Genomic DNA, 12,072 nt, shown 5'->3' with positions numbered 1-12,072 from the left:
AATAAATGATTAACCATGTAAATTGTTGATTTCCAGCTGTTTTTAGGTCTTCCACTGGGATTTTGCTGGATTTTTTCTCGATCCTGTCCAAAAAATTTAGTCAATGAACTTCAGTATTGGACGCTATCTCAAAATCCACTCATTAGTTGGTCACCAAATTTTGTATACGTTTACATTACATAACTAGGTAATTTCACTGAAAATTTCATCAATTTGCATCCATGCTTTCAAAAATTGTTTATTAAACAAAATGTTGCATTTTTTTCCTATACACTTCTTAGCCGCCATCAACTCAATGAGTAGATATTGAAACATTTACTATTCGATAAGTATCTATGATTAGCAATGAGTCCGTTTATTCGGAAAGCTTCAGTTCAAAACATGACGCTGAAATTTGTTACAATTTCATCAGAATCTATAGAAAGTAAAACTTCATAATTATTCCCGACAGTCACCGACCTGCCGCGCCGTGTGAAATTTGCGTCATCGTTCGGGAGCAGAAAAAAAAATGCATCAATTGCGTGTAGAGCTAAGGCTCTCTGATTTTCTACAGGTTCAAACACGACACAACAAGCATGCATCAATCATGTACAGTTAGATTTGTAGAGCCTAACAAACTGTAATAGAAACACATGACGACGCAATGATCAGTCGTTGGGTTCTAATGAATATTGCGTGTTAAATTCCGGCGCCTCACACTCTGGCTTAGTAATTATCACTTCCATAGTCACAAAACCTATGCTGGAGCTAAGACAATACTTTAGGCGTTAAAAACACAGAAAAGTAGACCATAGAAAAACATATTTAGGCCTTGAACCTGAGCCCACCGGTCAGTCACCTAACAATAACAACAACAGACTTCCAAAACTGCAGGTCAAACACAAACAGCCAACAACAAATGACAAACACATAAAACCAATTACAGCAACAAAATCAACAAAAACAAAACACGCGAGGTGTCGCTCACCTGTTGGCACTACCGGTGGGTTGTTGGTCAAGTAGATCGTTCTACTTCTCTGAACCATATCTCCCATCATCGACATTGACATTGACCAGTTTTGCCAAGTTGGCGCTTTTCTGTCGGGCTAATGCTTATTTTGTACCCTTAAGTAGCTAGTCAGGCGATTTGGTAAAGGAAACGCTAAACTGGTTTCCCCCGACTTGGTTGGGGAAAGTCGACCCGAATGGGAAAATTGTCCCTCGGGATACCGCGATGACCTAGTTCTTCTTCACCCAAAGCTGCCAGTTAAACTTGAATCGACTCTATTGATGCTATCGACTATCAAGTTTTTTCTCCGATATTAAATTTTCACTAAGCAATTGATTTTTCTCCTAATGTGGATGTTGTCGCTAAAACGTTCCGTTATGGCACTTTCATTACTCTCGAAACCCAAATCGGAAAACACTCGACTATCCCGGCGTAACTCGATTTGGCACTTGCGGCAGTTAATCCGTACTCGACAAGTTTTTCGTAGTATCGCTATCTATCGCTCGGCTCAGCTTGCTCACTGTTTTCCCTTCTCCAGCTGCCCGGCTGCTGGTTCGGTCTAGACTGAGCTTGATCGTGCACTAGGGAGCTTTCGACCGGTTTCTGGAAATGAGATGCCTGGATGAGTTTTCCCGAGGTGTGCGCGACTGACTAAGGCTAGTGTAGTGTACAGTGAGAGGCGTATTTCCATCGCGCTCAAGCTCGGAGAGAGTGATTGCGATTCGGGATAGTAGGGAAACCGGTATATGAGACAGTAAAACACACTCTTTGATTACTATAATGAGATTACTCGGAGGCAGTCGAGGGAGCTGGAAAGCCAGATGATGATGAGGTGGGCGGAAGCAATTGAACTCATTAGTTTAGCCAACAATCGCATCTAGCGAACACTTTCTACTGGAGGAACTTGCATGAAGCTCGGAAGCTACCAAGCAGCACATATGCAGGCGAGAATGGCAGTAGTAGGTTAATACCGTTCGTTGTTGAGTTGGTTTGGTTTAGCCCGTTCGTGTGGGGAAATATGTGGCGCCTTTAAAACTTTATCTGGATGAACTGGACAGGTTAAGCTACCGTTTAAACTTAGGTATGGTCTGCGGCACCACTAACTAACTAGCTAGCTTGCGCAAACGATTTGTGAGTAATTGGTTTCTGAATGGTTTTGCAACAAATGGCGGCTGAGGATGCCACCCGCCCGATTGTTGGTTCGCCTTGGCTGAGCAGCATGTTATGAGTAATTTGCAACGATGCGTTCGAGTGAGCTGCCCAGTAGATCGCAGGAAAAAGGGTTATTTCCGGTATCGACTTGTTCTGTCAAGTCTACCAGAAGATACTGCTTTTTTTGTAAATTGGTGTATATAAAGGTACATATATGACTTCACTTCCAGTATGTGTCAAGTTACCACAAAAACTGAATCATTAAAACATTTCTCAAAGTTATTGAAACTGATGGACCAAGTATCAAACTGTGAGTAATCTCTTGAAGCTTAAAGTAGGTTTTATGTTACTATATGCTTTTAACTGGTACGTAAGTTAACTTATTCGTATATGTGGGCTCAATTTTATATTTCTGAACAAATTTAAAAATTCATTCAAAGGAAAGGATCAGAAAAATGTAAATTTAAATCTCATCCATATTAGGGAGACTGCATGATATATTTAAAAAAAAACACGTTATAAAGACAAATTATAATCAAGACATTATAATGGGTGGAACGACCAAACAATACTTAACTTCTTCGAAGCATAAATCCCATGGATGGAGTTTTTGAGAAAAATGTTAAGCCCTTTTCATTTTGCCACCGGTATTTGGTAAATGTGCCTACTTTGTATTAGGCGCTCTCTCTTTTGTTGTCAAAATGGCTTCTATGCAAGTAAAACGGCGTTTTAGAATTCTTTCATTGAGACATCGTCTTTTTCCAAGCAACCTTAAGTCCCATATCTATCCCTTTATAATAAGTTAAATTTAAAAATAGTTTTAAGTTTAAAGTTTAAAAATTTTTTGACATTACAGGATGTTCTCCCACATAAAAATACTTGATTGTGCTCAGCAAATATAAGTCGAATAAATAAATTTTAGTGATAAGTAAACTATAGGGCTCTGGACAGTTCATTATTTAACTGAACACCTAAATTAAAGTAATGATGAATTGGTACGAATAGAGAAATATTTAAAAAAAAGAATAATTATTTCTTTAAAAAAAAAGTCCCATATCTACTGGAACGCGTGCCTCAACAGTTCGAATTTCGCTTCACAATGGTTCAAAAAGGAATCTGTACCGAATTTTCTCGAATGCGAGCATAAAAGTTACAAAATGTTCTTCAAGTAGCCTCAGTATAAAAGTAACAAAAAGGGATTCAAATTGCCTTCTGTGGACATGAAGTTACGTAATCGCCAAATAGCCTTTTTTGTGACATGTCAACTGCATCCGCCATTTCATGAAAATGAAATGTGAACAAAGATTACGAAAGGGCATATAAGCATTAAATCATTTATTGTATTTGGGAACTTGATGAAATGTACAATTTTTAATTGAAATTTTAACTCAAAACAACTTTAAGGTGACTCTCAAAAGATCATTTATGGATCGATACAGTTATGTCCCTTTAAGGGGGGGGTAGGGTCTAACGGGTAAAAAAAAACACCATTTTCACGATTTTTTTCTAGAGCTATCGTTCAAATAAATGTATTCAAATTTTTTGCATTATACAAAGCAATGTTAAAAGAACATTTAGTAATTTTTTCGAAGAAAAATATTGAAAAATGAGCCGGTGACGGAGCACTTTCGAGGAAGCCTTTTAAAAAACAGGATTTGCGGTGGACACTGTATCTCAGCACAGAATCATCTGAAGTCAAAAAATCAGAGCAAAATATTTTTAATAGATGTTTTTCTGAACCCCAACGTTTTTATTTAACTTAAAAATTTTTTTATGAAATTTTCGTGGCTGTTTGAAGTAAAAACTACGATTTTTCACTAAAAAATCCGCCCTTTTTTATCTGTAAAATCTCCCAAAAGTAAAAAAACAAAAAAAGAAAAACGTTGGGGTCTCGTATTTTATATGTAGAAAATATGCTCCAAATTTGAAAAGAATCGGATAAGTAGTTTTCAAATGACGATGTCCACGGACTTTAAAAATGTGCTTTCGAGAAAAACGCGTTTGAAGTTTCTGCTCTTGCTTTCTTGCAGTATTAGATAGGAGGAGATAAAGGCCTATAATTTCTTCAGTTTTGCTTCAATTGACTTGAAAATTTGACACAACATTCTTGAAATGTTTTACAATAAGAAAATAAAAAAATAAAAAAATCGATTTTTTGAAAGTGTTAGACCCTACCCCCCCCTTAAACAATGTTGTCCAACTGTATTCACTTACCAAAAATTTATCACACATTGAAAGTTATGTTAGGTTATTCATGTAGTTCACACAAAAAAAAAATTTAAAAAAAATATACTAGCCAAAAACTTCTAATTTTAATCAACCTCATTTGAAAATGATCTCATTTTAGATCGTTTGACTAATTTGTTTTGTTTTATTAGCGGATTTTTTAAATTCATTATAAGTGAACTAGTTTGGTAAAATTCAATTGATCGAAGAGTTGTTATCAAATAGAATCAGTAATACGAGCGAATTGATGCTAAGTGAAAACTGATCTTCGACCGGAGGAATTTAACTTCAGGGCGTTGAAGAATTTCCGCAAAAATGTCTGTTGTTAAAAAAATTTGCAAGCAATGCAAAATGGTTTTTAGTGAAAGTGAAAGATGACAAAAATAAAGTACCAATTTATGTGGCTCAAAAACGTTTTCAAATCATTTAACTGAAAAATCCCCGTTTCCTCAACTATAGTTTAATGTGTAAAATAATTTTATTTTATATGAAAAGCAGTGGTTTGATCAATGTAAATTTATGTCTTCGAAAATTTATGGCTTCAAGCGTTTGTGTCTTTCTCATTTCTAATTTTACGTCAAATGTGATACTTCAATTTTGTGCATCCAACATGATATTTATTCACACCAAAATTTGAAGGATAATAGATTAATTCTACTGTGCTACTGTATGATTTATACTTAAAAGAAATGTAAATGGAATTATAATTTTTAAAAGCCAATATTATTCAAATGGTTGTTTGTTTTATATTGCGTTTTGTAATGTTTTGAAGTTATAATGAACATGCGCCTATGCTACGGTATTCTAGAAAGCTTATAACACATAAGAATTTCAGTTGCCAGGAGAGCAGCATCTAAGTGTGGTCTCGTGATAGCATGTTTGGCTATCATCTCGAAGAGCCGACGTTCAAATCTGGTATCAGGACAAATTTTTTCATTAGGATATATGATTGCTTAAATAAGCAAATGAAACAAATGGGTAACGAACTGGCGTGGCGTGTATCGAACAAAGTCTAAAACAAAGAAATTATTGAGAAAGCTGAGCTGAGTTCATGAGAGAAATAAAATGGATAACCGAGAAACCGGCAAGTACCACATACAGGGTAACATTGAAATCTGTATTTTCATGCCCGGAAAAATAGGTATTCGGTATGAAAAATTCTAAAATCGGTATAAATACCGACCATGTTCATTAAAACAGTATAAAAAATGCTATTTTGATAGTATCGCGATTTTAAAACATCATTATCTTTGTTTAGGGGACAGTCCACTGCGGCTATATTGTGTTATTCACTCTAAACACTATTATTATCTATGAAAGTCGGGTAAAACGGACACCCTAAGGTATAATCGCAATAAAAAACTAGATATTGCTTTTTTAGACACAGTTTTCGTGCAGATGGACAGTTAAGGTTGCTATCGCTACCATTGGAATAAGTAAGTTTCCATCATTTCTGCAAAACTGGCCAAATCAATAAATAACCTCATAAAGACAAAACGCATTATGCTTATCAATTTTTATTAAAACTACTAGCTGAACCGGTGTGCTTTGCTACAGAGTGAGAGTTTTACATTAAATTATTATTGGAATACAAAGAAGATTAGATTCTCTTTAATGATTGCTTTGAAACTTGGTTTTCAATAATGGTTTTTAATTTGTAATTAAGAGCTCATTTTTATTTTTCTTTCTTCGAGCTTGTGATATAGCTTAGTTGGCAAGTCTGTTGTCTCCTGAGCGGATGTCCGCGAGTTTGATCCCAAGAGTAAACATCGAACACAGTTGTACCGGATAAGTTTTTCAATTACGATCCGCCAACTGTAACGTTAATAAAGTCGCGAATGCCATAATGATAGTAAAACGACTATAATCGAAACAAAAAAAAAAATTTTTTTTTTTCTTTCTTCCCTGTAATGTGAGGAGGGTTCACGAACTGCTATAACAAAATTTTTTGTAACCAAATAACATCAAATTTCACATATGGCTATATTTGCTTGTAAAGTTTTCGAGCTATACTTACTTTCCTTCTTCCCGTTTTTCCTCTGGAGGAAGGAAAGGTCTTGAATCTTAAAAAAAACACTCATGTAAAATATGGTTTCTTTAGCATGAAAAGTTTAAAAATCTAACGATAAGACTTCCTTCATTCCCGGCTCTGTACTGTTTGAAATCTCTCCATCTCCAAAAAGAAACATTTTTCATACTCGAACACTTTTTCTTTCAAATTTGGTCCCATTTGTTGGATAAGTTCTCAAGGTTTTCAAAAAACTGTGCGGAACTTCTTTTCCCCTCTCTTATTCCCCACTGGAAGGTGAAAACGGGTTTTTAATTACCACAGAACCATTGCTTGTACTTTTATAGTCTCCCCATTAGAATTTGATTAAATATATTTGATGTGCTCTTAAATTGTTCAAAACAAACGCATGACAGCTCTCGTCGCTTTCCTTTCCAGTCAGGGGAACCAAATCATATTAGAAATACCGTAAACTGGGGGAACTTTGATCACTTTTTTCATTCATTTTTGAATATTTTGGTAGGTGTTGCTTTTTCGTAATATCTAAAATTTTTAAAACCCTTACTGAGGTGAGGAGTATCAAACATGATCATTGATTGTAGTAAATTCAAAAGACATTGGTGGTAATAATTAAATGTTTGTTACAAAACCAGATTTCGAGTTTCGGGGTGACTTTGATCACTGTGGTTTTTAAGTACCGCAACATCTTCAAAAATGTTGTTATGGTGCCAATAAGCACACAAAGCATAAACATTAATAACAGTAATTTCTGTTAGGACTATACCCAGTTTTTCAACGTTTTTTTTTTAAAAACATTTATAGTCAAAAGATGGACCATGTTGCTGCATACATTTAGGGGTAAAAATTATAAACATTTCTCAATTTTTTTTTGGCCTAAAAAACAAACAAAATTTTACCTTCATGCAATTCCCTAGATCCTCGCACTGTTCCCATGTATTTTTTTTTTCTTCAAATTGAACCATTTGATAGGTTCTTAGCCATTTTTACTATACGGGGTTTCTCATGGAAATACACCGTTTTTTTTCCAATATAAAAACATTATCACCAAATGACCTTAAAAATAACACTTAAACTAAACCTAAACAAAGAAAAAAGTTGAACTTTCACATTAAACAACCCATTTGCTCCTAAATGCTTGAATTTGATCAGGAGGGATGTTTGTTTGTGAGCCTTCGAAAAACCAGATATTTTAAGTTTTTAAAATTACATTATTAGGAATATCAAAAATCTTCTAATAAAAACCAAATTTAGCTTATTCGTAACTAAATTTATAGGCTTTCAAACGTAGTTAACAGTTTTCAGATATTTTAACTTTATGCTTAGTTCATGATGATTATCTGCAAAAATTTCATGTTGATCAAAGTTACCCCGGTGATCAAAGTACCCCCAGTTTACGGTACTTATTTTATTGAAATACTTTTCCGAAATTGTTACCATCTGCTAGATAAGCACTCGATTCAATTAAAAAAATATATGGGAAATCCCCTTCACCTTTCTCTTCGAATCAGTGAAAGGAGGAAGAAGCCTAAAACAATCATAGAAAAAAAAATCTACTCAAATACCCTTTGCCATATTATTTGAATAATGAGTTCTTAGGTTATCCTTAATATCTTATGACAACATCCCTCCTTCTTGCACTCCTCCCGGGTGGAGAGAGGAAAGGGACTCGAAACATGAAATAACATTTCTCGAACTCGAATATACTTCCATGATAAATTTGATTTAATAATTCGTTTAGTTCAAGAATAATGCATAAAAGGGAGACCCTTCGCCCCTTCTTATCCCCCACAGTGACCCCAAGAAAGATGGGTCTCAAATATTATAGAAACTTGACTTAAAATGCATTAAATTGTATGGAAGACTCTCTTCTCCCTTTTGAATCTCCCCAATCGAAGAGGCTGGAGTCCTTAATAATCATAGAAATTCTCGTACCCAAATAACCATTTATGTTAAATTTGGTTCCATTTGCTTAATTAGATCTCGAATTTTGCAAAAAACATGCATGGGAGGCCCCTCCCCCTTTTCTATCTCCCCGCTGGAAAGCAGGAAGGGTCTCAAACCATCCTTAAAATATCCTTCCTACCCTTATACCCTCGCAAGTCAAATTTTGTTCCGTTTGCTTGATTAATTCTCAAATTGTGCGAAAAATTGTATAGAAGCCCCCCTCCCCGCTCCCATTTGAAGGAGAGAGGGGTACGAAACAATCGTAGAAACATTTGTCGTACTGAAATATTCTCCCATACAAAATTTGGTTTGTCGTTAATTAAAAAAGAATAATATTATCAAATTTCAGTAGTTTTTCGACTTTATCACGCTTAAAACACCGTGATAGTGGTATGAACGTTAATTCGGCGAAACTTGAAATTAAAATGAAATAATGGCGAATGAGTTCTTAATGATTTCCAAAAACAACGTGATAAAATCGAAACAATAACCGTGATCAAATCGATAGTGAATTAAGCGAGTATCGAAAAATCAAACAGTGATAACATCGAAAATCTACTGAACATTTATCTGAGAGATCTTCTCTTCCCTATGTAAATAAATATCTCTTCCCTTCTGGAGATAGGGAGGGGTCCCAAACTATTATGGGAACCTTCCCCGGCCTCCAAAACCCCCATCTGCCAAGTTTCAAGCAAATCGGTTCAGTAGATTTCAAGTCTATAGAGAACAGACAGACAGACAGACAGAAATCCAAATCTATTTTGTTTAGGAGCCCACCTTTTTATAAACGATAAGATAATGCTACAAATAATTTCACGACTTCAAAAACATTATTGTGTTCCAGGTATGATCATTTTTGTTTGAAAATCGATTGAGTTCTGTAAGTTTTTTACAATAAATGTGTATGGGACCCCTCCCCCTTCCTTTTCCAAAAAAAAACATTCCAAGTTATTTATATTTTAATTTATTATTCTTTTGATTTCTTTATATTGAATACTACACCGCGGACAAGCATTTTGGGTGCCTATATTTCAATAACTGATTTTGAAAGATTGTGGCGTCCTCAATTGAAATCATTAGTCAGATTTTCTCTATCATCTCTAGTTTGGGTGATATGGCGTGTCAAAATTTCAAAATTGTTCAGTTTTGGGTAATTTTTTTTTGTTTCAATAATTGTAATTTAACCATTTTTATGACATTTGTGATTTTATATCAACGTTGCAGTTGACGTTGACAGTTGAAGGTTTTTGAAAAACTTAGCCGGTACAACTGGGTTCGATGTTTACAAGTGACCTCGAACTCGTGGACATTGGCTCAGAGAAAAGCTGACTTATCTACTGATACTGATAAAATTGATAATTCGCAACTAATAAATTAATAAACCAACATGAAACAAAAAGCCCTTATTTACTATCATGGACTCAGACCATGCCAAGATGTTCTAAAACGTTGCAAAAAAAAGTAAATTCTACAATTTATGGAAACTGGAGAAGTTAAGATTGCAACTATTTCTGATTTCATTCAAGGAAATCATTGAGTATTTGATATTAATGATTTTAACTCATTTATCCACTTTGTTGAAGACTGGGAAACGATTTTGCTTAAAGTTAAAATATATTAATATTTTAATATAGTTTCAAATTTCTCTTAAATTTCATAAACATTCTCGTTTTTGCAGATTTGGAAACAAATAAAGATAAGAAAACTTCAATATTTTTTTTTCAGAAATCAAAACTACCAGTGGTCTTCGAAAATGTGGACCACTCAGTGAAAACTTTTATTTTCAAAATATTTGTAATGGTGATGACTTTGCAAAAAAAGTGCAAAAATGGAAGCGAAACGAAAACGAAGTTGTATTCGAGGCAACAGGCGATTTCCTAATTTTTTTGATAATTGTATGTAAGGAATCAATGTTTTCGCGCTCTCTTCTTCGTATTTGAAATTTATCATTCTCAAAATGATTTAAATTCAACAATGATCTAAGATGATATTGATGGTTTGACTTGTGTAGTTTTACCAATAGATTGGATCTACAAATGTATTGAATCATACATCCGTCCATTGGAATGAAATTGCATGTTACCCTGAAACCAACCTCATATTCAAATCGATTGTTATATAACTTGGCCACATACTAGAATGTACTTTTTAACAAAATCTCATCATATTTTGTGATTAAAATGTAATTTTGTTTAAAAAGTAATAGCTAATTTTGTGAGGCAATCTAAATTTTCAATACATTAACTAAAATAACTATATCTCTTTTTCTAGTGCCCGCAAAATGTTCAAAACTCATTGAATGAAGAGTTTTTTAGGTTTTCTAGCTTATAAACTCTTCATTGAATGAAGAGTTTATAAGCTTATCTAGCTTGTATAAAAGTTTCATGAAAAAATATCGCGACTGTACCTTTATAGCCTCAAGCGACATACAAAGCGTTTACATACAATCAATCCATTAAAAATAATTAACCGTTTTTTTTGTACAAAACCGCGGGAAGCTGATTATCATATTTTACGGGCGTTCCTCTGAGCGATGGATGAGTCACATACAGGCCACTGACTGAGGCCGCACACGCATTATTGACAAACAAGTTTTGCTCTTGATTCACAGGAATTTTCAAAGAATAAATATAAACTGAAATTGGCGGCTGATAAAATAAAATGGTTGAACTTTTGTCCAGATTGAAAACAACCGATAAGAATCCACTAGGGCAGTAATAAACGCACCTTATTATGAAAATTACTTCTTATGCATGTTATCAGCAATCGACAAAACTGACGACACTCTCTACAGATGCTAATCTAGTTAGTTTAATGGTCAACAACGTTAGCAACTTGTGTACCTATTATAAATCAAATGAATGTCAATTTTCAAATAAGAACTTTGATTTCTAGACTCAAATTCGCAAATCAAAGTATAAAATTGCTTTTTGAGTAAATATTATTTGTATAATGTTATTTTGTTTTTGTATTTGCGAAATTTTAGTTAAGTTTTTCTGTTTTTCACATTTGTTGACGAGATTTATGCTAACGATCTTGTTTGCTATTCTTCGCTGTTGTCACGTAAAAATAACTTGTTCGATAGATTCAAAAGTCATTAAACTGAACATTGTCGTTAGAACGTTGTATCGCAATAAATTACGCTAACAAATGCTGTAAACAGATAATTCAAGAGACACCAGCGTCACCGATCGCACTTAGCGAGTTTGTTGTTATCTGCTCACGATCTTGGGTGGATTGTTGACTGACAAACAATATTAAAATAATTTATCTATATGTTATTTCCTATTGGCTGCAAACTGTTTTGAATGTTAAAGAATATTTTTTAAGTATCTACTTGATTATACAGCTTATTTGTTAAGAACCTTTTAAATTGAAGTCTTATGTGTATGAAAAAAGTAATAAATTACCTTAAAAGACTATGACAGTCAAAGCCAAACCGAAAAATTGTAACTTGTAACGGCGAAAATATTTTCTCCTGGTTTCTATCGGACCGAAAATTCCCACAACTGATCAAAAACTTTCATTCACCCAAATTTAATCGATCACGCCACATCGCCGAGATCTGAAAATCCAACCCGGTCGTCTGCTATCGTGTCGGATCGTCATCATCAGCCAGCTGCCGGCAGCCGACTCGGTTGTCTCTCATTAATAATTCATTGGTTTTTGCGCTTAAATTTTTTCCTCTCTCTCAACAGGGCCCCATCCATAGAGATAAAGTAGTCAACACCCG

General features: G+C 34.4%; 1 protein-coding gene across 4 annotated transcripts in view; it reads right to left on the bottom strand.

Annotated features, from left to right (window-relative positions):
• LOC129749308 (uncharacterized) overlaps positions 1-12,072 on the bottom strand; it is a 113,577-nt gene that overhangs the window by 35,318 nt on the left and 66,187 nt on the right. For 2 of the 4 annotated variants that reach the window (XM_055744246.1, XM_055744247.1), the window contains exon 2: positions 968-1,591. The exons of the other annotated variants lie outside the window; for them this stretch is intronic. In XM_055744246.1, coding sequence (XP_055600221.1) covers positions 968-1,049 — 82 coding nt within the window. In that variant the 5' untranslated portion in view covers positions 1,050-1,591. The remainder of the gene's footprint in view (positions 1-967; positions 1,592-12,072) is intronic. 4 annotated transcript variants of the gene reach the window in all.

Source organism: Uranotaenia lowii, chromosome 2, assembly GCF_029784155.1.
Source record: "Uranotaenia lowii strain MFRU-FL chromosome 2, ASM2978415v1, whole genome shotgun sequence".
NCBI lineage: Eukaryota > Metazoa > Arthropoda > Insecta > Diptera > Culicidae > Uranotaenia > Uranotaenia lowii.
Note: the sequence above shows the minus strand (reverse complement) of the source record. Positions and strands in the feature narration are given on the sequence as shown.